General features: G+C 37.2%; 1 protein-coding gene across 1 annotated transcript in view; it reads left to right on the forward strand.

The window, feature by feature from the left end:
- The first annotated feature begins 8,767 nt into the window (after nucleotides 1-8,767).
- Nucleotides 8,768-27,619, forward strand: part of st6galnac3 (ST6 (alpha-N-acetyl-neuraminyl-2,3-beta-galactosyl-1,3)-N-acetylgalactosaminide alpha-2,6-sialyltransferase 3) — a 108,100-nt gene continuing 89,248 nt past the window's right edge. Inside the window, exon 1 of the mRNA XM_079380293.1 lies at nucleotides 8,768-8,978. Within this exon, the coding sequence (XP_079236419.1) occupies nucleotides 8,961-8,978 (18 nt within the window). The 5' untranslated portion in view covers nucleotides 8,768-8,960. The remainder of the gene's footprint in view (nucleotides 8,979-27,619) is intronic.

Below are 27,619 nucleotides of genomic sequence, written 5' to 3' on the forward strand. Positions count from 1 at the left end.
AAGCGCCCAGTTTCAGATAGATTTACTCAGCTCCAGGAGTTTTAAGGCCAGTTTTGACATATTTATAGTGTTGAAGGTGGAGCTGTGGACAATAAATCAGTACACACATCCCAGTAAATGTATGAACAACTCAAGGGCTGTTTGCAAGGTTGGAGAAGTGGTGTCATTGATTTGTTTGTTCAGTATGAAGCTGCAGAGGGTCCAAGGATTCGTGAACGATGTTGTCAGCAGAGGACAGAAGTGACCACGGTTCACAGTAGTTACAGTATTCTGTTTGAAACAGACTGAAACCTCAGTCAAAGAACTCTTGAAAATGTCTGTGCAAACTGGGTCCAGCTGCTTTGCTGTTTTGAGAACTCGCAGTGAGATGCCATATGGTTGCACTGCTTGTTGTCACCTGCTAAGAACTTTGAACACAACTTGCAAATTCCCTGATTTTACAGAAATCATTTTATTGGCCTGGTACGATGTCACAGGTGGTTCAAGGTTTCAGAAATTCGATTCAGTAGTTAAACAGACAATGAATGTTTGTATGTAACACAAGTTATACACAGTAAAAGAATTCAAGTTTCACACAAAATTCAATATATCTTTATAAATGCTGACATATTACAATTTAAAAACCCCACATTTGTTTTGGTCAGTTCAGTAGAAATTAATACTTAATATTTCCAGATGAACTTATGTTTTTCTAATTCAACAACACAATTAGTGTTTATTTTGAGAATCACAGTATTTTCATTGACAAGAAACACTAGGGCGGCCTTGGATGGAACTTCTGGGACAGCAGTGATATGAATCTTTGAGGCATCACTAGAGTGGATATGACAGGGAAATCTGTGAGCCAGTTGGTCGTGATAGGAACCTGTGGGAAATTTTGGTATCAGGGACTACTGGGGTTGTGTTGACAGGAAGCTCTGGTACTGCAGTGACCAAGACAAGAAGCTCTGTAAATGTAACGTCTGCATCAACAGGACCTTCCAGGCTGGGACAGAGAACTGTGTGACCAGGGCAGATATGAAAGGATACATGAGACAGGAACCTCTGTTGTGCTTGTGACATGGAACTCTCTGACCTCAGCTGGTTCTGGGGCAGCGGCGACTGACACCTTTAAGGTGGGATTTCTGCAGTGACCATGACAGGAACCTTTTGGTCATTCATGGCAGAAAATTCAGGGATTGTAGTGCATTTCAAGCATCAACAATGAGTCAGATCAAATTTCCCGTAAGCAAGTAATTTTGCAAGCTGTAAAATGTTTCACCTCAAATCATAGCTCTATATGCAATCATATGCAAAGAGGCTAAGGCTACTCGTGTCAGCCTGTCAAATGCAAAATTGTCCCACTTCTCCATATGAATGGGACCTGAAACAAAAACAGAAATAATTTTTTTCCCCTCTAAATTTATTACACATAACAGATTTGATTTGGAAATCTCATACCATTACACAATAGACCAGAGGTGTCTCAACATCAAATTGTAGAGGCTTTGCAAATCTCATCATCTACAGTGCATAACATCATCTAAAGATTCAGAGAAACTGGAGAAATCTTTGTTCGTAAGGGACAAGGCCGAAGACCTTTGTTGGATGCCCGTGATCTTCGGGCCCTCAGACAGCACTGCATCACTCATCGGCATGATTCTGTCATTGACATTACTAAATGGGCCCAGGAATACTTCCAGAAACCACTGTCCGTAAACACAATCTGCCGTGCCATCTGCAGATGCCAACTAAAGCTCTATCATGCAAAAAGGAAGCCTTATGTGAACATACTCCAGAAGCGCTGTCATGTCCTGTGGGCCAAGGCTAATTTAAAATGGACTGTTTCAAAGTGGAAAAGTGTTCTATGGTCAGACGAGTCCAAATTTGACATTCTTGTTGAAAATCACAGACACCGTGTCCTCCAGGCTAAAGATGAGGGAGACCTTCCAACGTGTTATCAGCGTTCAGTTCAAATGCCAGCATCCCTGATGGTATGGGGGTGCATAAGTGCATACGGTATGGGCAGCTTGCATGTTTTGGAAGGTATAAAGGTTTAAGAGCAACATATGCACCCCCCAGATGACATGTATTTCAGCAGGACAATGCAAAAACCACATACTGCAGCTATTACAACAGCATGGCTTCGTAGTAGAAGAGTCCGGGTGCTGAATTGGCCTGCCTGCAGTCCAGATCTCTCACCTATAGAGAACATTTGGCACATCATTAAATGAAACATATGTAAAAGACGACCACAAACTCTTCAGCCGCTGGAAACCTATATCAGGCAAGAAAGGGACCAAAACTCCAGAAACTCATAACCTCGATGCCCAGATGTCTTCAAACTGTTTTGAAAAGAAGAGGAGGTGCTACACCATGATAAACATGCCCCCGTCCCAACTATTTTGAGACCTGTAGCAGGCATCAAATTTGAAATGAGCTCATTTTGTGCATAAAATTTAAAAATGTATCAGTTTAAACAATTATGTTATCTAAGTTCTATTGTGTAAAAAATACTGGCTCATGTGATTTGAAAGTCTTTTAGTTTTCATTTTATTCAAATAATAAAAAAAAAATGTCCCAACAGTTCCGGAATTCTGGTTGTAATAAAATATTGCATGTAGAACACTGGCAAAACTAAAACAGTCAACAAACATCTTTCTCATTATTTTCTTTCATGAGATTAAAATAGCTGGTTATGACAGCAACCCATATGATGTTAACTGATTTTAAGTTCCAAACTACAGGTTTGAGGGACAATACATATCAAAGTGGTTCTTGAAAAAGATCTTTTCAGCAAGACCTCTCGCCCAAAGTCAGTCAGTTTGATCTCCAGAGTGTCCTTTTTGAAAAGGAGATTCTCCATCTCCATGTCCTGATGGAAGACCCCTAGGAACGGCACCTGACAGCCACTTCAATGGTTTGCCTCGTGAACTCCTCTCTTGAAGAGGCTGCTGTAGTGTTTCCAAAAAACGAGCATTTCCTTGGAGGGTGAAAGGTGCTCCAAGACCATTATGTAATGTGAGGGTGGTCCTGTCAGTCCAGCGGCTTAATGATGTGAGGACAGCTAGATGTTGGGATGAACCTGGCTAGATAAAAGACAGTTTTTATGATTGTTAGATGGAGGTTTCTTACAACACTTACTTTAACCTGGTCTTGGATAAACTGGAGGCTGTTTATTCATTTAGACTTATAATGTTATTATCTTTAATCTAAAATATTATTAATTGAAAACCATAACAGAATGCAGCCTTCATGCAAGGCTGATGAATTGCATATCCCCAGTCTTTGCTGCAAATTTAAGAGCCAAACGAAGGCCATCCTTTCAGAGACAGAGCCAAATCCACCTTCCACATCTTATTACCAATGCCAAAGTTCCAGCAAATGTGATCTATCGAAAGGGATTTTTAACACTGTTTAATTATATAATAAAGCAATTTCCCACAGTGTGAGATGCTATATTGATTCTTATACTTACTTGTAGATTACTTGTATACTTGTGATTATTATACTTGTAGCCTTAAGACTTAATAATAATTTATTTGTACTTTTAATACATTTCTACAATGCAGGATTATTTAAATGAATTGTAAAAAGATTATAACAAATATTAAAAATGTAGTGAGGTTCCTGATGATCATTGTCTTCTACAGTACAGAAGTGATCCACCGAGAGGAACGTCAACCAAAAGCTTGTTTAAATCAAATTTGTTTACTTTTTTTTTTTGTGTACGGCCCTTTAATCTGATGTCAAAATATTTGCAACAGTCGATGCACTGACTAACTCCTCAAACACTATTCAGCTCAGAGCAATGATAGCATAGCACAGGAACTCTGCTCCTGGAGGCACATTATAAGGAGGCACACTATAAATATATCCTTTTATATTCATCATCACTCTAGATTGTATCCCAGTAATTTGTCTTATTTACATGAAAAGCCTGTTGTGTCGTATGATGCATGCATTTGAACATGATTTTTCTAAAAAATGATGAATGGATAATCAAGTAAGCCTAAGAAATATTACTAAAAATATATAAATCTTGAAATGTTATTCAAATATTAATTAGCTCTATAAAAGGTATTATTGCATTTACTTAATAAAACTCATTAAAGATAAAAAGAGGAAAAATAGATGTTTTTTTTTTACTTATTTTGAACAGCTTTCTTTGTAAGTCTTTAGGTATGAAAGTTAATCTTACTGAAAATATCAAACACACACACACACACACACACACATGTTGGGTTTCCATGTTTTATGGGGACTCTCCATAGGCGTAATGGTTTTTATACTGTACAATCTGTATGTGCTATTGCCCTACACCAACCCTACACCTAAACTTAGCCCTCACAGGAAACATGCTGCATTTTTAGATTTTCAAAAAACTTTATGCTGTATGATTTATAAGCCTGTTTCCTCATGGGGACCAAAAAATGTCCCCACAAGATTAAGATTTACTGGTATTACTATCCTTGTGGGGACATTTGGTCCCCAGGACGTGATGAATACCAGGTGCACACACACACACACACACACATTTGTTTTAATAGATAAAGATGGCAACCAAATGTGGCGTTTATAATCGATCCATGTTTAATGTTTAAAGTTAACGAAACATTGAATTTCTACTTGGTTTGAAAAGCTTTTAAATTATTTTAATGATTTAAATGATGATTGTTGTAGATCTGTTTAACTAATGTACTGCATTTTGATGGATGTGTATGAGTAAATACTGTCATGTAAACTGGTTATAAATTGATTGCCAAATAAAAATGATTCACTCAAGCAATTCATCCTAAAACACTGATTTATTCAGGGTTGAAACACAACTGCTGTGTGTTGCTCAGAGGTGTGATTAATTTCGCTTTGGCTGCATTTGGAATTATTTTCATTGGAGGAGCAAAAACAGAAAGTGAATTAATGAATGAATTAATAAATAATCACAGCCCTGCTAATATTGGAGCAACTGCATTATGCATTCTGTTCACGGAAATCACTTCTTCTCTCCTAAAGCTATAGTACGAGTTCAGAAAACTTTAGCATGGACTGATTGCAAAAAGATTGCATCTTAGAAGCTTCGGTTCCTATTCTTTGTAATTACATGGAAAAGAGCGACTAGCACATTATTCAAAACTTATATTTTTGCATTCCACAGAAGACAGTCATTCATAGGGGTTTGGAATTACATGAGGATGAGTAGATGATGACAGAATGTTAATTTTGGGTGAACTATCCCTTTAATTGTTGTGGATGGAGTAGGGATGCAGTACTAATTACTACATGAAACACCTTAAAGCAAAGTTCAAAGTGATAGATTTACCCTCTCTATTGTTTAATCTAGTTTACCACCATCAAATAAACAACTACTTCAGGCTACAAACAGTTTGATAATGACTTCACTCTGAATATCCTGACAAGTATGCAATTTTCATTATATCAGTTGCTTTATAATGCATGTTTCTTTATCCAAGAATCCAAACCCACATTAAAACATACAAAAATGTATACGTATATAGGTGTGTGTGTGTATATATATATATATATATATATATATATATATATATATATATATATATTATATATATTTATCTTAAACCCAATGATCATTTTGAAATAATATGCTATAACAATATGCAAAATCGTAATCTACTGTAAAATTAGGGCACAGCCCTAAAACAAATTATTTTTTTCCTGTGGCCTTTTTCTCATCTAGTTATTAATTGAGCTTTTCTTAAAGCTTGCTTGAGGCTCAATTCTGTTTAACACAGCTTCACTCTCTATACAGAGAAAAATACACATTCAGCCATGTGGGTCAGCTTGATGTTGTCATGAGTCCGGGCTCTGCAGTTCTTCCTGTCTCCACCAGAGGTCACCATCTCCCGTCCTCCCGGACTCCATTCCCCTAACTCCACACACCTGTCGCATATCACACACACCTGTCATAAATTACACTCCCAGCTGTTCCCCATTGTCATGGACTATTTATACACCACACTCCCGCTGTTCTCTCTGGGTGAATCAGTTGTAATTTATTGTATTTGTTGTAGTGTTTGTTGAACTCTGGGGATACATGCACTGTGTTGCTGTTTTATGTATCCCGTTTCTGAACCTGTTTTGTTTTGCCTTGTTGGCCTTTTTGTTTCATATTAAAGAGATCCTTACCTGCATTTGGACCCAGACCTCGTCTTTCCACGGTGCTCTAAGTGTTCCGTGACAGATGTTAGTTCTTGGTTTTGTTTGTTTCCACTGAACATTAGGTCTCTAGGCTCAGTCCTAAAATAATATTTCTTTCTGCATGTCTTATTCTAGACATTTCATTTTGTGCTGGCAATGTTTTCTCTGAATGAAATGTTTTGTTATATGAGCGTTAATGGAATATGGAAATTATGATACTTTTATGAAAATGATGAAAAGTACTGTGCAGCCAACGAGGAAACTGGAACAAGTGTGTGCTAAAACTAGTCTGTCTTATGATTTAGTAGTCTAGGCTTTGGAAGTGACTAACAATGGGGAATTTGATCTGATTATTAACAGAGGGACTTGGTGAAGAGGTGAGTATAACCAATCAAAGTCAATAAAATTTTATGTTTATTTTATTTTTTGCAGTTTTATTGTGACTCTATGCGGGTTGCTATCAAACCTTATTGCTGTAAAGAGACTTGGGACTGGTGTTTTAATGCTGCGCAGCTGAAGAAGGGAAGCACTAAATATTTTAGCACTTACATTTGATAAGTTAAGGCAATGATAGTGGTTTTTGGAATGGCGTCTGATAGGCAATGCACATGAGGTTGCCCATTCACTTTAAACTTGTGTTGTAACTGAAGTAACAAGATAATTTCTTAATTTCATGAGAAACAGATTATCGAAAAAGAAATTGTAAGGTGGGGACTTGGTTTTATTTCATTGTTGATTGAATGGTTGGAGATCTGAATGTGAGATGATTTTAGAAATCCTGCATGCATCATCGGAGGGAAGTCTGTCACTGGAAGATCAAGTTATTTAATAACATTTTGATTTAAAAAAGAAAGAGATTTCTACTTATTTTTTAAAATAATCATGTTTAATAGTAGAATTTCTGGTGAAAAACTACCCATGATTCTGTACAGATTCTGTGCATGATTCTGGACAAAACAGTTCGCAGGGAAAGCCTTTCCTCATATCATCATCAGAATTGGTGAGCATAAGAGACTCGTAAGAGCAAAAGAGCATAAGAGCAAAAACTTTTGAACTACATGTCTCTACATCGCTTCATCCAAAAATAAAAATTTTGTCCTCAGCAAGTTGTTCCAAACCTGTATGAGTTTCTTTCTTCTGCTGAACACAAAATAATATATTTTGAAGAATGTTTTTATAAGCCATAGACTTCTTTTCAGACAATGGAAGTCGATAGCTACTGTACGGCACCCATTCACTGCAGAGGATCCTTTAGTGAGCAAGAGATGTAATGGTACATTTCTCCAAATCTGTTCTGATGATGAAATTCATCTACATTTTGGATGGCCAATAAAGATGAGTACATTTTCACTTTTTGGGTGAACTATTCCTTTAAGGCTGGTGAAAATAGTGGTTGAGAATAGGACCGTGCAGTGATATATCTTTGAAGAGGTCATAGCTGCGTTTTTATTAACTCTGTCTCTCTCTGTTTCTAAATGTAGCATTATGAGCCTTAATTACTTTGTAATCAAAAACAAAAAATGAATATTCACAGCCTTGTGCAAGCTGCTACTGGAAGTATTTTGAAAATATTAGCATTCCATTCCATTATTTTTATCATGAAATGCTTGAAAATCTAAAGGTATAGTTCACACAAAAGTGACAATTTCATAGTTTTTCTATACTAATGAAGTCAATGGCTAACTGTTTGGTTACCAACATTCTTCAAAATATCTTCTTTTGTGCGCAGCACAAGAAAGAAACTCATACAGTTTTGGAACAACCTGTAATGTGAGTAAATGATGACAGAATTTACATTTTTGGGTGAACTATCCCTTTAAGAGGGAACTTTCTCTGGCATAGCTGCATTGTTGAGTCTGTCAGCACAGGCAGAGAATTACAGAGCCCAAGAGAGATCATCATTCAGAATCCATCTCAGAGAACCTCACAATGCCCGAATTAACACAGAGCCAGAGCTGCATTATGCTGCACACTGGTTGACCTTGAATGCTGTGTAATCATGTAGAATCAACCGCAATTCTCACTGTTTCATGTTACTGTGGCCTAGTTTAGCTTGAGTACACATCTGCACATTTCATTCAAACTTTGACCATTATTTTTATGGTACCTTCATATTAAATTACATACACAATTGTTTTTTTTTTTCAAATTCAACCTAATGGTTCCTTTGAGTTTTAGATGCTTAGCATTTGTTAGCATTTACTTGTGAACATATCTATCTATCTATCTATCTATCTATCTATCTATCTATCTATCTATCTATCTATCTATCTATCTACCTCTAACCTTTTTTGTAACCACGTTTATTTAGTTATGTTAATGTTTTTACATTTTTAAGTTACCTCTTAAAACAGTGTATTTTGTGTTTTAATAAGCAATAATTATTAGGCTATACAGTGAGCTCAAGTAAATCTAAACAGACAATGATAAATCATTTTTACTGCATGTATATAGGCCTACTCTCTTTGTAACAATAGTGAAGTTAATTGCTGTCTGTCATCCACACTGGCTATTCTGTACATTAGAGTGCGCTGAACAGCACAGGAATTAAATGCCAGTCACATGATGAAGGGGGCGGGGCTCTCATAGATATGAGCCAATAGGAGCGCACGTCCACCCGAGCTCTGTAGATCAGGGAATAGAGCGTGAATAACGGTACTCCACAATTTACTGAAATATTTCATCGCAGCACGAACGTCGGACATCCATGGCGCATATAAATCAATCATTAATCCGCCAATACTGGCCTTTCCGTCTATAGACAGGCACGAGCACTTCAGCACTGCGAGCTATTATTCAGTTTTAAGATGGCCTGGATCTGGAAGGTAAGTCAAGCAGCTGAGTGTTTGTCTCATATCTAGTTAATGTATGGATGTGCATTAACGTGCTGCTCAGATAGCATTCGCACTGTTGGTATTTTAAAGTCAGAAGTGTGCAACGAGAAACGGAGGATTCTGCTAATAGCTTGGTTCTTTTGTAATGAATGTAACTGTGTGGTCTTGTAACATTGTTCAAGTGCGACACGTGTGTTCACTCAGTTTGCTTACACTTTGCAATCAGATTTATTTGATGTATCCTGGTTTATGCGATGATAAGACATGTCGATCATGATGTCCGAGTCCGCAAAGACCTTCGTTGTAAGAGACATACAATGCAATAAAGTTATTAGTTTCAATGTAGTATGCACTTTATTACAACCAGTGATGTAGGCTATATTTATTGTCGTTATATCCTCCCTGAGGTTTCACAACCTTCTATTCAGAAACAAATGAAGAGCTTCATGCATCAGGATGCCGTATCATTTTGTCCATTGTGATGTGAAAAAGGACAGTAAAAGCATCGGGACAGATTGCATTTTCAAACATGCTTGAATCTCTGGCCTTGTGTCAATCGAGAAAACAAACAAACAAACTAAAAAAAAAAAAAAAAAAAACTCTAGTAACCTTTGAGAAGTGTTGATTTCTATTTTATTTTTTGCAAACTTTCAGACACGGGCAGTAAGTTATAAAAAAGGAGAACATAACATATTAATTCAAGAAATAACCGGAATACACCACTTTTGCCTGATTTGAAGTCTGGATGCGTCAACACAAGTTGCCAAAAGGCGGTATGCAAATTTTCAGCAGTCAGAAAATTTAGTAGTTTATGATGGGTACAGGCTCCAATTTTAACTTCAGATTCTATGATTCCATCCAGTCTGAAGATATCAGACATACAGTGCCCTCCATTGTGGAGTCAAGACATTTGCAAATGCGATTAAAAGATGAATATGAGGCAAAACTACAGAATGTCACATTTTATTATTAGCCATTTCAACACATATGTTTTACCAAATAAAAAGAACAGCACTTTTAGAGTTCATCCCACTCATTGATGTGAGCATAAGTATTGGGACAGTTGAACATAAGACAGATATAAAAGATTAAAAGCTATTATTTAGTTGCAGATCCCTTGTGCACAATCACAGCAGTGAGTCTGGGACCCATAGACATCACCAGACTCTTGGTCTCATCCTTTGAAATACTTTTCAATGAATGAATGAATGAATGAATGCCTTTTATTGTCACTGCACACACATACAATATGCATTTATGTACGGTGAGATTTTTTAAGAGCATCTCCCTACTCAGTGCAAACATGTAAAAATATATTTCCAGTACAAAAAACAATAAGTAAGTTCAGTAAATAACTATGGATAACAATAAATAGTAGTGCAAATAAGGGATAAGAAGGGTATAGGATGAGGTGGGGGTAAAATGCTCTGTGGTAGAACGAGATATATTTACAGGTGGTATTCCACAGCAATTATGAAAGAGTTATTACACTTTGATTAATATAAACAAGGTGGATATTCACATTCAACTGTCAAGGTATTGCACATTGAGAAAAATAATAATAAATAAATATACCAGAAGTATATAAATGTATAAATAAATGATATTGCACCATGAGAATATATGTAGCATAAAGTCCAGTGTAATTTAAGTCAGTCCATTTATGAGCGAGTATGGAGTCAGTGTATTCGTGAATTAAGAATGGTAATAGCTTTTGGGAAAAAGCTGTTCTTAAATCTATTTGTCCTCGTTCTGATGCACCTGTAGCACCTTCCTGAGGGCAACAGGTTGAACAGATCGGAAGCAGGATGGTAACTGTCCTTAATGATATTCTCAGCTCTGCTAAGGCAGCGGGAGGTGTAAATGTCCAGCAGGGAGGAGAGAGGGCAGCCGATGATCTTTTGAGCTGCTTTGACTACCCTCTGAAGCCTCTCTCTGTCTGCCATGGTGCAGCTACTGTACCATACCATAATGCAATATGACAGTAAGCTCTCAATGGACGCACGGTAGAAGATCAATAACAGGCTGGGGTCCAGGTTGTGCTTCCTGAGAACTCTCAGGAAGTGCAATCTCTGCTGGGCCCTCTTAATGATCGCTGTGATATTCACTGACTATGAGATGTCGTCTGAGATAAGGACGCCGAGAAACCGGAAAGTATGGACCCTCTCAACACACTCGCCATTCATGTAGAGTGGGGCTAAGTCGGTGCTTTGCCTCCTGAAGTCAACAATGAGCTCTTTGGTTTTCTTGGTGTTCAGAGCTAGGTTATTCTCTGAGCACCAGGTTCCCAGGTTCAGGACCTCCTCCCTGTATGCTGTTTCATCACCCCTTGAAACGAGTCCGACCACTGTGGTGTCATCGGCAAACTTCACAACGAGGTTACTGTCATAGGACGGAGTACAGTCATGGGTGTAAAGACAGTACAGGAAGGGGCTCAGCACACAGCCCTGTGGGGAACCGATGCACAGCGTACGGAAGGATGACAGATGTGGGCCAAGTCTCACAAACTGAGTGAGGAAGTCTTTAATCCAGGCACATATAAGAGGGGGAAGGCCAAGAATGTCCAGTTTACTGATCAGTATGTCGGGAATGATTGTATTAAAACCTGAGCTGTAGTCCATGAAGAGCATCCGAACATAGCTCTGCCGATGCTCCAGGTGGCCCAGCACAGCATGAAGGGCTAAGGCGATAGCATCCTCTGTGGACCTTTTCGTACGATATGCAAACTGATAGGGGTCGAAGTCTGGGGGGAGGTAGTCCTTAATATAACAAAAAACCAGTCTCTCAAAGCACTTCATGATTACCGGAGTGAGGGCCACAGGACGATAATCGTTCAAGCTAGTAATGGGAGACTTCTTCGGTACTGGGATGATTGTGGCAGATTTTAGACAGGATGGGATAACTGCCTGGGCTAAGGAGAGGTTGAAGATTACAGTGAAAATGGGGGCGTGCTGGGGGGCACATGCCCTTAGCACCTCTTATAGTCCGTCTTGGCTTTTTTGATTCCTTTTTTCAAGTCGGTTCGGGCAGCACTGTACAGGGCTCTGTCGCCTGACCTGAAGGCAGCATCGCGGGCTTTGAGGAGTCTGCGGACCTGGCTAGTCATCCAGGGTTTCTGATTTGGAAAAACCTGGATGTTTTTGTCTACAGTCACATTCCCAATGCAAAACTTGATGTAGTCTAACACCACTTCTGTGAATGTTTCCAGGTCCTGATGTTCAAACATGTCTCAGTCTGTCTGTTCGAAGCAATCCTTCAGTTTGAAGAGTGCATTGTCAGGCCAGATCGTTACAGATTTTGTAGTGGGCCGGGTGCTGCGAATAAGGGGAGTGTAGGCTGGGGAGAGCAAGAGGGAAAGATTATCTGACTGGCCAAGGTGGGGGAGGGTTATGGCTCTGTACGCGTGCTTGATGTTGGAATAAACATGATCCAGAGTGTTCTCTCCTTTGGTCGAACACTTCACATACTGATAAAATTTCGGGAGTACAGATTTCAAATTGGCCTTATTAAAGTCTCCTGCAATTATATGAACTCCATCAGGATAAGCCCGCTGCTGTTCGTACATGGTGTTCAGCAGGAGAGAGAGGGCAATGTTTACGTTGGCGTCGGGTGGGATGTACACAGCTGTAACGATCACCGCTGTTAGTTCTCTTGGTAGAAAAAAAGGCCGGCATCTTACAGACATGTACTCAAGGTCCGGGGAACAGTGTTTATCGATGATTGTCCCGTTGTTACACCAGTTGTCATGTACATAAACACAAAGCCCCCCTCCTCTACTTTTACCAGAGTCTTTTTTTCTATCCCAGCGTAGCAAAGTCCGACCTGCTAGCTGCATGCTAGCGTCGGGTATATCCGGGTATAGCCAGGTTTCTGTTATGATCAATAAGCAGCAGTCTCGAACATAACAATTTCCAGCGAGTTGTAGTTCTAGATAATCCATTTTATTTACCAGGGATCTTGCGTTAGCGAGATACAGACTCGGCAGAGGTGGCTTGTGCGGTTGTTTCCTTAGCCTTAGCATAACACCAGACCTGCAGCCTCTTCTCTGCTTCCTCTCCCTCCTCCGTCTGCACCGCCTTCTAGAGCCGACACCAATCCACGGAGAACCCGCCGGTCTCGCTATCTCGTCAGGGATATTTTGTACGTGAAGAAAAACCCTGGATGTCGGTGTCTGATGTAGTTTTCCGATATCTATGAGATCCTGACGAGTGTAGTGTGCATTCACGCAGCCGGTGGTGCACAAACAAACAACAAAGACATACAAAAACAACAATAAAGAGCACCGAAAAGGAGAGCCGTGAGCCGCTGCAACCGACCATCGCGCCGCCATTACCACCGTTGGAGTTTAATTCTGTGTCAAAGTCTCCTGAGGACAGTAGATTGTCAGAGCATCACCCCAGCTTTCTGGAAGTTGTTGGTGATTTTACAGACACGTCTTTTTAGGATTAATTTTCACAGCTTTTATGATTTGTCCGTCATCAACTACTGTTGTTTTCTCAGCCGATCAGGTCATTGTTGGTTGCTGGTGTCGCTGGTGGTTTCCAAACTCTTGATTTCTCCATGCCCTTTGTTTTTGCTGTAGCTCTAACTGACTTCCTCTTTTCTTTTAGCATCCAAATTGCTTGCTTTTCTCTCAAATTCAGCTCCCTCATCTTCGTCCTGGTTTGTGTGTGTCATCATCGAATGCAATATTCAGAATACAGAAGTAATGGATATAACTGATGCGACACATTCGCTGCTTTTAATATCTGAAGAATTAATGCAACAGTAGACAGCTGATCACTTAGAAAGACCTGTGAGGCAACTGTTCCAATACTTATGCTCACATCAGATAGAGGGATGAAACTCTTAAAGTGCTGAATTTCTTAACTGGAAAAACATCTATGTGTTGGATCACCCAATAATAAAATGTGAAATTCTGTAGTTTTGTCTCATATTCATTTTTTAATCGTGTTTGCAAATGTCTTGACTTCACAGCCAACAGAGCAATTTTGTCTTTACTGTTCCAATACTTATGGAGGGCACTGTATTTGATATTTTAAGCTGATTTTATAACACAAATAATGTCGACAAGAAGGCACGTTACTGCTTGAGTTTGTTGTTGTTGTTGTTGTGTGATCCTCAGTGTATGATGCTTATAAAAGTTGTGTAGTGTATTCCAGCCTTAAATCACAACGTTGTTACACTTCTAATTTCCTTTATATATATATCATCTTAGTTCTTGTAGTATTAGAAAAATTAAACACCTTATATGTCTTTCTCTAGTTTGTTCAGCTAGTGTTGTTCACCAATGTGTATTAAAGCTGAAGTGTATATTGTTTTAGTAGCCATTGGTAGGTTGATTTGTGCTATCAAAACTTTAACTTTGCTTGAGGATCCCAACCAGCCTGACAACAGCATCTTCAGTTGCTTTTCCACAGAACTGCAAACCAATGATTGTTTTCAGACAAGTTTCCTGAACACAGCCTTCGTCGCCAATTGGTCAGAGACACAGCCTAGTTCTGCACCCAAACTCATGCTTTAGTTTAAAACAGCCAAATGTTTGTCGAGCCAGATGTTTCTAAAAAAAGGGAACAAACGATTTCCACTAGAGCTTGGTTTGGCATGCCACGATTACACTACAAAGTGGAAATCCGCACTGGTTGGGCCAGATCAGCACAGAATGGAATGGCTAAGAAATGAGAACGGTTGGGCCAAACTACTCTTGTTGCTTAACCGTTCCATTCTGTGCTAATCCATGAATTTGGGGGTGGAACTATCTGTGTGTCTGACCAATTGCTGACAAAACCTGCATAACTATGCATAACCTTCTATATTGTGTGTTTAAAATGTTTTCATTTTGTAAATATTCACAGTGAATGCAAAACCGTGTCTAACAGTAATGTTTAAAAGAAACAGCACTTAACAGCTGAACAAAAACAGCTGGATGGAAGGGATGCAATGGGTTGTTCAGCAGCTATGTTCAACAAGTAACAATTTTAATTTCAATTACAATGCTTGCATGAAACTGAAGACATATAATCAGGAGATTCCTGTATGGCTGTAAAAAGTTGCTCATATAAAATACATGTTCCTGCTTATGTGGACGTGAAGTGTTGGAGTTCTATTGGAATTCTTTGAATTCTCTTTAAGCGCATTGTTTTTCTTCTGGACTGTTTGGATGGTTTTGTGATGGTAATGTAATTAGTTCCAGCGTTGTCCACTTCACAGGGTGGTCAGTTCGGCCTGCACAGCCTTCTGCATGCATACTTCACTGTAAAAAGACCTGCAACTGGTTTGACCTTCTACTTGGTCAAACCATTTAATTTAGTTTTGATGGTGTAACTTAATGTATTTAAGTTGATTCATAATATTTTTAATATGTTAGGAAGCACAATTTATATATATAAAATATATAACAACTAATTTATTATTACTAATTATTCCTAAAACAGTAATATATTACAATTAAAATAAAATATTTCTGATTTTTTTTTACTCCATTGTAATTAAATTTCAATAAGTTCAACAATTTATTAAATTAAGTATAATCAATCACAGCCTTTTGCGATTTGATAAGCGTAGTGAGCTTTATTGCAATTTCGATATTAGTTTTAGTTATCTAGTAAATTATCTTGTAATTGAGTGGAAACACTGATCCGTAGTGTAATAAGAAAATTTTGCCTATATTAAATTGTCAAACTCTCTAAAAGTTTACTTTGTTTATTCTGATGAATTTGCTTGTAATGACCTAGACCTGATTATGTAGATAAAAAAATTGTAATGCGTGTTTTAAATGTAAAGAATGTCATAAATGGATAGAGTTATGACTGAAATGAAGACAATCTGGGTTGCAATTGCAAATAAGTTAAACATTTGAGAAAGTATTAAAGACCCAAGGAATCGAAATCCAGAGATTATCAGTAAGATCAGGAGAAACAGACAGTTTGGATGGGATTACACACAATTCTATTAGGCTAATTTTAAGAGGTTTAACTTTGGAGTGGTCCAACAGTCAAAAATAAGCATTTTGCGTATTTGTATTGACATTAACACAATAGGAGAGAAATGCAACTAGGAGTTATTCAGCATAGCAAACTTTAATTTATCTTTAAACATAGGCTTGCATGGTATTAGTCCAATTAGCCAATTTAAATGAGCTTTCTCTGCACACATTGCATTCTGACTAATCTAGCACCGCTCACACACACATACTGACTTCACATGTTTTTTATTTAAAGTCTTTTATGCTCATCAGTGCTGCATTTATTCAATCAAAAATACTGAAATATATATATTTTTAGTATTCTTTGATGAATAGAAAGTAAAAGCATTTTTTAAAATATAATTTTTGTTAACATGATAAATGTCTTCACTGTCAGTTTTGATCATTTTAACGTGTCCCTGTCAGGGTCAGAAATTAACATTTCCATTAAGGGTTAATATTTGCTCCCTTTTTGATTTCCAGGAGCATGTTTTTTTTACATTCATCAGTGCAGTTTTTATAATTACCTTATTAATTGTATCTGAGTTGTCTGTAATGCCAAATGCTTAAATTTAACCAATTACTTGCAGTCAAAATATTTTAAACTGTAACCAATAATAACCAACTGTATATAAATGATACATTTTAGAAACTCACTGACTAATCTAAACACCTCTGATTGGCCATAGCGTTCATAAGCTCAACAGAAATGTGTGTGATTGGATATAATACTCTACGCTGCAAAAAAACAACATATAAAAAGCAATCTGATGGAATGTGCACAGATCTGTAATCTATCTATATATAAATATGCTGGCTCTGAATAATTATACTGCTTATCCTGTCCCAAATTTAGGTTGTTATACATGGAAAAATGGAAATTGTCTATAAATATTTAGTCATAATTTTTTATTTTTTATTTTTTATAACACATTATAACATCCAATGTCACAATACAAGGGATGAGTAAATAGAGACCCAATTAAAATTTTTGCTGAACTACTTCCTTTAATAGCCCTGGTTCAGAGACGTGGCACATGCAACACTTCAAAGCATGTTTTGCTGTGTAATGAAGCCAAGCTTAAAAGGTTGCAGGTAAACGGATTAGCAAGCACTTTACACATTAACCTTCCAACAAGACGATTTCACCTTTATTAAATCCAATTTGGTTCTTGTTCCATTTGGATGTTCTACAAGGAGACTCTGTTGTCTGGATTATCATTGCGCAACATTTAGTTTTGTACTGGTTGCTCAGCCTTGTTTTGGAGGCGGAGAAAGACAGTGAATGGCATCTCATTTGACTAGTAATCTGGCTTGGAATGGTAACAGTGTTGATGTGGGTAAGTAGCTTAGCAGGAATGTGAGGAGGCCAGGGAGAGATATAGCAGGCATCTGCTTGTGTGGCTTTTTGAGGATTTACACTTCTGATCCATTAGCAAAGAACAGATGTGAATCCAGAGTGAATTTTGTTTGCCTTTCTTTAATGAAGTAGAATTTCGAATGGGAGATTTGGGATTTTGTTATGCAAACATGGTGTTATGGTTTACTGTATTGCAGGTCATTTTTATTGTTTAAAGGGGTCATCGGATGCAAAATTCACTTTACAAGTTGTTTGAACATAAATGTGTGTTGGAAGTGTGTTTATCCATCCATCCTATAATGATAAAAATCCACCCAGTGTTTTTTTTTTTAAATCCCTCTTTTAAAATCCCCTTTCTCAAATCAGGTTGTTCTGAGATTCCTGTCAGAATGACGTAGTTCTGCACAGGCCCCTCCCACGATAGTTGATTGACAAGACTGTCTTACCTTAGACCCGCCCTGAGTGAGCTGAGAGCTGTCCGCCATTGTGTCAACTCCGGTGCAGGGGAAGACAAGAATGTCTCAGATGTAATAATGAATATAGCAGTCATCATTTACTCCCGACATCTGAGCCTCTGAAGACGCAGAGGATTAACGGTACTTTCGTTTTGAAGGGAATGCATCTTTGTTCGCGTGAATCATTCGTGATCCAGCCTCACCTACAGAAGAAGTGAGTATAAGGGTTTTTATGAATCTTTGCAAATTGGCTTTCCTAATAATGTGCTAGCCAGTTTCGCGGCTGAAGTTTACAGTCTTCTCGTCACTCCACAGAAGAGAGGGGCGGGGTCAGCAGAGCTCATTAGCATTTAAAGCAACATGGACTAAAAAACAGCTCTCTGAAAACAGAGCTGATTTTGACGGGGTAAAAAAGGTGTTTTTTACACTACCATTGAGAAATTTTAACCAAAGTATGTTATAGATTTTTCATTAAGACTGAAGAATCATATCAACTTGTGGAAAATGGGCATCCGATGATCCCCTTTAATAAAATGCTTATCAAATATTAATTTATTAAAAATTACACTATAAGGTGAACCATTGAACTGTTTTAGAGATTTCTTCTCATCAGTTGCTTGATTCAGTTAATCAGCACATAATTAATCAACAATTACCCTCTAATATACTGTGCCACGAATGACGCAGATCATTTGTGCTGTTATTATTGTAGGTCTATGTTTCCACCCCATTGATTATAAACAGTATGTGATGAATTATGATGACATCTTGGACCATCAACCCAAGTGTCACTTTTGATTTAGATGATTTGTAAACAGTGTTACTCAGTGTCCCTGCATGCCTGTAGTACGAACAAGGAGTCTTCCAGACAAAAGAGAGGCTTTTTTTATAATGCTGGGCTTTCAGATACCAAAAATGTGTTCATTTGTACTAAATCAATGTTACTTTAAAATCTAGAGATAATTTTTTAAAGCTGATTGCTGGCTGTATTTTGATGAAGTTTATGTTGCCTCAACATCTGCTGTAATAAGCGGTGTAATTAAAGTATATTGCACCATAATAAGGCATGCACCAAAGGATCATTTAAAAATTATGTTGCATTCTATTAAGAATAAACATTTAATTTAGTATACAAATTTGTAGTGTTGTGGAACATTTTCAAGTATACTGTAGTTAAAAAAAACAGTTCACAATAAATGAAAAATCTGTCATTATTCAGCTTCACACTGCGACATGATGCACCGTTTTTAATTTGATTATAAATGCAATAAGTGCTTAAATGTAAGATACTTACACTGCTTTTTGTTCCTCACTATTGTATGCCTTCAGAAGACTTGGGATGTCAGTGAGACATATGGACTACTTTATGTTTCACATTTGCATAGTTATTTATTTAGCAAAGGCTTTTATCCAAAGCAGCTTACGATGAGGAATATCACAAGCAATTTGTCATAAGTGCCAACAATATTTGCAGTACACAATGCTGAGATTAAAGTATAAACTAGATTAGCAAACAAAGCTAGAGCAGAGGTAAAATGCAGAAAGGACAACCTGTTCTCACTCGCAAGGCATCAAAAACCGAAGTAAAGCCAAGCGCATTTAGTGTCACTGTTACGACGCTAAAAGTACCCCTATGCTTCATTTTTTTAACAAGCCCTATGCTTCATTTTTTTAACAAGCTTGATGAATTAATGAGACTTCTTTGGCATCAATACACAGGGCATGGAAAATTTGGATGAAATGTAGCTGCGGAATTGTTTCCGGTGATTAAAACCTTAGGCTAACTTTGTTCCTCACATAAAGCTATCATATTGTAAAGATATTTGCTTCAGACTTCAAGACATGGAATGCATCACAAATAGTTTATAATACCTTTTTTGGTACATTGTTGTAAGAAATTGCCATGACTGTACTTGTATCTGCCTGTTATGTGTTCTGTGTTGTTGAGAAGTGGTTTGGTTTAGGGTAGGGGTGAGGTCAGGTCCTCAAAAATATCTATGAAAAAGTATAAATATGTAAAATAATTTCCAACTTTACAAATGGATGCAAAGAATTAAATGAATCTTGATGCATAAGGCAAGCAACTAAAAGCATGGAGTGTCTAGTTCGATATAGTGATTCAAGGGTACCATTAGCATCTTAATGGTCCTGGGGGAAGTCGTGGCCTAATGGTTAGAGAGTCGGACTTGTAATCCGAAGGTTGCGGGTTCGAGTCCCCGGCCAGCAGGGATTGTAGGTGGGGGGAGTGAATGTTCAGCGCTCTCTCCTCCCTCAATACCACGACTGAGGTGCCCTTGAGCAAGGCACCGAACTCCCAACTGCTCCCCGGGCGCCGCAGCATAAAATGGCTGCCCACTGCTCCGGGTGTGTGTTCACGGTGTGTGTGTGTTCACTGCTGTGTGTGTGTGTGTGTGTGTGTGTGTTCACTGCTGTGTGTGTGCACATTGGATGGGTTAAATGCAGAGCACGAATTCCGAGTATGGGTCACCATACTTGGCTGAATGTCACTTCACTTAATATAGTATAGCTAGAGGCATTTGATGCTTTATTTTTGACCCCTTGGGAGTCAGAAATCCTTTAATAGTAAGGGCCTTTGTTTATAATTGTGTATTAGTGCTTACGGAAGAGGTGTGTCTATAGTTCTGGTGTTATAGTGTTCTCAGGAGATCAGGTAAAGGTCAGCGGTTCATTCCACCAAAGACAAATAGAGAGGGTACATTTAAGGTGCTTTGGTGGCGTTTGACAGCCAATGTCACAATGATTGTCCATTATTTATACTTAAGTGATTCTAGCTATGTTCATTATTATCCTGTGTACTGTATATATAATTTTATACAGGTGCATCTCAGAAAATTAGAATATGTTGAAAAACGTATTTCAAAAAGTGAAACTTTCATAGATTTTAGATTCATTACATGTAAAGTAAAACACTTCAAACGTTTTTTTTGTTTTAATTTTGATGATTATAGCTTACAGCTAATGAAAGTCAAAAATCGGTATCTCAAAATATTAGAATATTTACATTTGAGTTTCAATAAATGACCATCCCTACAGTATAAATTCAGGGTGTCTCTTGTTCTTTGAAACTACAATAATGGGGAAGACTGCTGACTTGGCAGTGGTCCAGAAGATGATCATTGACACCCTCCACGAAGAGGGTAAGTCACAGAAGTCATTACTGAAAGGTGTGGCTGTTTACAGAGTGCTGTATCAAAGCATATTAAATGCAAAGTTGACTGGAAGGAAGAAATTGGGTAGGAAAAGGTACACAAGCAACAGAGATGACCGCAAGCTTGAGAATACTGTCAAGCAAAGCTGATTCAAACACTTGTGAGAGCTTCACAAGGAGTGGACTGAAGCTGGAGTCAGTGCATCAAGAGTCACCACGCTCAGACATCTTCAGGAAAAGGGCTACCAAGCCACTTCTGAAACAGAAACATCATCAGAAGCATCTTACCTGGGCTAAGGAGAAAAAAATCTGGACTGTTGCTCAGTGGTCCAAAGTCCTCTTTTCAGATAAAAGTAAATTTTGCTTTTCATTTGGAAATCAAGGTATGGAGTCTGGAGGAAGACTGGAGAGGCACAGAATCCAAGCTGTTTGAAGTCCAGTGTGAAGTTTCCACAGTCAGTGATGATTTGGGGTGCCGTGACATCTGCTGGTGTTTGTCTATTGTGTTTTATCAAGTCCAAAGTCAATGCACTCGTCTACCAGGAGATTTTAGAGCACTTCATGCTTCCATCTGCTGACAAGCTTTATGGAGATGTTGATTTCCTTTTCCAGCAGATGAGAAACAGTCAATCCAACAATCCAGATGAGCTGAAGGCTCAATAGTGCCTCAGCAGTGCCACAGGCTGATCGCTTCCATGCCACACCTCACTGATGCTTGAATTTGTGCTAAAGGAGCCCCGAACAAGTATTGAGTGCATAAATGAACATACTTTAAAGAACTTGAACGTTTCTGTTTTGCAAATCCTTTTTTTGATTGATTTTAGGAAATATTCTAATATTTTTGAGATACTGATTTTTGACTTAGCTGTAAGCTCTAATCTATGGAAGCCCGTTTCCGCCAATGAATAAAAAATAAAACAAGGTAATTGCGACTTTTTATCTCACAATTCTGACTTTTTTTCTCGCAATTCTGACTTTATAACTCGCAATTCTGACTTTATAACTCGCAATTCTGACTTTATAACTGGCAATTCTGACTTTATAACTCGCAATTCTGAGATATAAACTCGCAATTCTGACTTTATAACTCGCAATTCTGACTTTATAACTCGCAATTCTGACTTTATAACTCGCAATTCTGACTTTATAACTCGCAATTCTGACTTTATAACTCGCAATTCTGAGATATAAACTCGCAATTCTGACTTTATAACTCGCAATTCTGACTTTATAACTCGCAATTCTGAGATATAAACTCGCAATTCTGACTTTATAACTCGCAATTCTGAGATATAAACTCGCAATTCTGACTTTATAACTCGCAATTCTGACTTTATAACTCGCAATTCTGACTTTATAACTCGCAATTCTGAGATATAAACTCGCAATTCTGACTTTATAACTCGCAATTCTGACTTTATAACTCGCAATTCTGAGATATAAACTCGCAATTCTGACTTTATAACTCGCAATTCTGAGATATAAACTCGCAATTCTGACTTTATAACTCGCAATTCTGACTTTATAACTCGCAATTCTGAGATATAAACTCGCAATTCTGACTTTATAACTCGCAATTCTGACTTTATAACTCGCAATTCTGAGATATAAACTCGCAATTCTGACTTTATAACTCGCAATTCTGAGATATAAACTCGCAATTCTGACTTTTTTTCTCACAATTGCGAGTTTATATCTCACAACTCTGACTTTCTCGCACCATAGCAAACCACTCTCCGTGTAAGGCTTTTGGACGCGGTTGGACAGTAGCCTACCATTACCGCCGGGCTTTCAGACAAAACATTCTTCATTTCTTTATAGTTCTGAGTTTGAGGCAGCTTCTATCGCGTTATTTTAATAACAGCTGTCAAGTAAAGAGTGTATTATTGTAACACGAGAGTGGATATATATATGAATGCACGCAGGTGGATTTCCTTCACTCTCGCATAAAGCGCGCTTTCATCTCTATGTTCTTGCTATAGAATTATCTTATCTCCTGTATTTAATGTTGTAAGATATCGACCAAGCAAGACATCCCCAATGAAATTTATAAATAAATTATAAATAAATGAAAATTATTTAGTCAATTATATATGAAGAATTCAGATGCAAAAGCTTAAATGCCATCTGAAATGTTCTTCTAAAATTAGTATTTTTCGTTTATATTCAGTTATTTTACTTTAATGACAATGAAAAGAACCTGTTCCTGAGAAAAATGCTCATTTTAGAATAACATTTCAGATGGCACTTATGGCTTTTGCATCTGAACTCTTCATTGACTAAATAATAATAATAAAATTAATGAATCCTTTATTTATAATTTTCATTGGGGATGTCTTGCTTGGTCGATATCTTACAACATTAAATACAGGAGATAAGATAATTCTATAGCAAGAACATAGAGATGAAAGCGCGCTTTATGGAGAGTGAAGGAAATCCACCTGCGTGCATTCATATACATCCACTCTCGTGTTACAATAATACACTCTTTACTTGACAGCTGCTATTAAAATAATGCGATAGAAGCTGCCTCAAACTCAGAACTATAAAGAAATGAAGAATGTTGTGTCTGAAAGCCCGGCGGTAATGGTAATGTCCAAACCGTGAGCGCAAAACACAGAAATAAAGAATAATGAGTAATTTTTATGTTTGTTCAAAAATCATATTCGGACGCAACATTCATCTAGTTCAATATATAGTTCAGCTAATTGAACAAAGTACTGCAAAGCCTTACACGGAGAGTGGTTTGCTATGGTGCGAGAAAGTCAGAGTTGTGAGATATAAACTCGCAATTGCGAGAAAAAAAGTCAGAATTCTGAGAAAAAAAGTCAGAATTGCGAGTTTATATCTCAGAATTGCGAGTTATAAAGTCAGAATTGCGAGTTATAAAGTCAGAATTGCGAGTTTATATCTCAGAATTGCCAGTTATAAAGTCAGAATTGCGAGTTTATATCTCAGAATTGCGAGTTATAAAGTCAGAATTGCGAGTTTATATCTCAGAATTGCGAGTTATAAAGTCAGAATTGCGAGTTATAAAGTCAGAATTGCGAGTTTATATCTCAGAATTGCGAGTTATAAAGTCAGAATTGCGAGTTATAAAGTCAGAATTGCGAGTTATAAAGTCAGAATTGCGAGTTTATATCTCAGAATTGCGAGTTATAAAGTCAGAATTGCGAGTTTATATCTCAGAATTGCGAGTTATAAAGTCAGAATTGCGAGTTATAAAGTCAGAATTGCGAGTTATAAAGTCAGAATTGCGAGTTATAAAGTCAGAATTGCGAGTTATAAAGTCAGAATTGCGAGTTTATATCTCAGAATTGCCAGTTATAAAGTCAGAATTGCGAGTTATAAAGTCAGAATTGCGAGTTTATATCTCAGAATTGCGAGTTTATATCTCAGAATTGCGAGTTATAAAGTCAGAATTGCGAGTTATAAAGTCAGAATTGCGAGTTATAAAGTCAGAATTGCGAGAAAAAAAGTCCGAATTGTGAGATAAAAAGTCGCAATTACCTTGTTTTATTTTTTATTCATTGGCGGAAACGGGCTTCCATACTAATCATCAAAATTAAAACAAACAAAAAAAACCTGAAATGTTTTACTTTACATGTAATGAATCTAAAATATATGAAAGTTTCACTTTTTGAAATAAGTTACAAGAAAAAAATAACTTTCACCATATTCTAATTCTCTGAGATGCACCTGTATATTGTTCAAGTATTTAAAATAGAGCTTTTACTTGATTCAAATATTCCATGAAACATTCAAACCTACAGTAATTGAAGAATTAAACCACTTTCCCATCACTTTATGAAGGTATAATGACAGTGTGTCATGGATGTGATTTCCGATCAGTTTGTAGAAATCCCTTTATGGTGTTAGACATATGTCATGCATGAACTTGTTTAAAACACTTCAGGTATAAAATGTTTTATAGAATCTGAGAGCACAATTTTGAGTTCAAGCCACTCTGGCTGACATCTGCATTGTGTTATTGAAAAAGATCAGCTGATCTGTCATTCCAGGTCCCACCAGTGCCTGTCGTCTCTTTTTACAAACACAAAACTGGAGAGTAAGTTGAGATTTCCTTTTCCACTTCATAAGTTACTGCACTGTACTATAGGTTTGTCTTCTACAGAACCTGTCCTTGAGACTCTGGAAGAAAACTGTGTGTAATTCTATTTTCTCAGGGTTAGATATCTTCATAGACTAGACTGACATCTAATACCTGGACCTTGACAAAGACAGATGCGAGTTTGTGCTTAGCAGGAAGCATTACACACCTAGGTGTTAGCTCAAGCTCTTGAATTTTCCATTGCAGATCCAGATGTTGTGAAGCATTAATCTGAGAATAAATAGGTTTGCTGAGAAAGCAAAATTGATTATGATTCTTTCCAGTCTTTAGTAAGAAAATGCAAGATTGGCTGGAACAAAACTTTTTCGATACTTAGCCCTCTGTCTCTCTCTCTCTCTAAAAAAAAAGTATTTTCTTGCATACAAATGAAGAGATTTTGGGCAAATATTTAACAAAACTCAATTTATTTAGCACATATAAGATCAAAACTGTCTCCTTGCTTTACTCTGATTCACAGCTGTTAGCTTATAATTATGATTTATGAATGGAGCTGTTAAATTAGATTTCATGGGAAATGTCAATTTCATATCATTTGGCACAGCCAAAAGGGACAAAAGTGGCAAAGTTTTCCTTTTAACTTTTTAATTCAATTAAATTTGAAAGTGAATACTAAAAAGGAAGAAATTTAATAGAACATACCTAGAACATAACATTCCACTGCATTCATATTCCATTTATTCCATTCAAAGCAACTAATGGATTATCAAAAATTAAATAACAAGAAGGGAAATAAGGAAAGAAAACCATATTTTCAGGATGATTATATATGACCAAACATGTATATTTTGAATTATGTTTATTGAATTTATTATGTTATTGGCTCATTCAAAGCCTTTCCTTTGCATCTTATATGCATCTTGAGCTTATGAGGTATAGAAAATGTGTTTTGTAATGCAATAGAAGTTCACATGGCTCCATGGTCACTCAGATTTTCTATGTCTATCTCTCTGGTTGTATGGAGAAAGTCATACATTTTAAAACATGCACTAAAAAGAAATACACTAAAGCCAGCGTATTGCCACTTTGCCAGATATCATACAGTATTCCCAGTGCTGGCTTAGTATTTCTCTGACGGTGTAGCTATTTCCTGAAGCAGATGGTCAATGCCGGGGACCTGCCTCGAGTACACAGCGTCCTAGATCTAAAAATGCCACGATAATTTCACAAGGCAGCAACTAAGCTGATATATGTGTCTGGGCAAAGTTCCAGGTCATTCCAAAATATAAAGCCAAAGAAGTACATCAGCGAACGAGAACCTTTTTGTGTGACCCTCGCCAGGAATAATGGTGCTCAATTGTTTTAAGTGCAGGGTGTCAGAGAACAGCTCAGTGTTCACATTAATCACCCACCGAGCTGACAGACATTGTCTTGGCCTTGGAGAGCACAACACGGAAATCACTGTCAGATGTAAGTTACAAGGCCAGATTTCTGCATGTGGGTGATTGACAAAAAATGTTATCCAGTAAGTCATGAAATGTCTAGCTGTAATGCAAACACATTTAGCTTTCTAAAATTTTGTAGTCACATTTTTCTACATAAAACTCTGAAAATATCCTCCTAGACTGTAAACTGTTTTGCCAGGCAACCCGAAATGTTCTTCATGTGGTGACGTCTAAAATATTAGTTCAAATATTATTTTAAGTGACAAAGGTTAAGGTTACACACAAAGGTTTGGGCCACCGTATTTAATAAATGCTTAAAATAAGTGAATAGATACAGAATCCGATAAATTAAACAATAATAGCCACTAAATGATTTGTGTGGACAACCATGAAGTTGACAGAAAAATGCTGGCACGATTGTTGCAGGCTACTGTATAAATGAAGTTCAAAGGAAGTGGAAATTATCTCCAGAATAAGAAATAAACCTGTAGTGGAATACATTTTAAAAATACCTATACTATATTCAATAGTAATATAATATGTCAACTGTCTAAAAATAACTGTCCTATATTCAATAGTAATATAATATGCCCACTGTCTAATATGTATAGAGGTCAGGGCTTCTTAAAGTTAGAAACCATTTGGTCTCCTAAGAAGATAGTACATTAAAGTTGTGCCACAATATAATCAGAATTTTAAATATATATTTTTAGGCATCTCCATTTTAGAGCTTATGCTTTGACGTCAAATACTGTTATTGATCCACGAGTATGAAATTGTAACCAGTGAGCTAGTTAATAGTTGTTTATGTATTTCAAAAGCCTAAAGCCACATATTTTACTCTACTCAGTTTTCCCCTAATGAAGTTTTAATTGGGGTGGTTGAAGAGGAACGAGCTCATGCACTGTGGAGAATTTGTGACAAGCTGGCTGAGAGCTCTCTAGTGATGTGTCATGTCACCAGGATTACATCTTCACTGACCTGGTTTTATGAAAGCCTTTTAAATGCTAAACAGTTCAGGGTTGTCAGAGAAACAGGACAGACTGTGAGCATTCAAGTGTAATTGGCATATCTATGAAAAAAATGTGCAAATTGATGTGAAAAATTTAACAAAGGAAGAACAATTTATTGTTATGCTTTTATATGTCAGCACTAGTTCCAATTAACTAA

Source organism: Barbus barbus (genome assembly GCF_936440315.1).
Source record: "Barbus barbus genome assembly, chromosome: 26".
NCBI classification, from domain to species: Eukaryota; Metazoa; Chordata; class Actinopteri; order Cypriniformes; family Cyprinidae; genus Barbus; species Barbus barbus.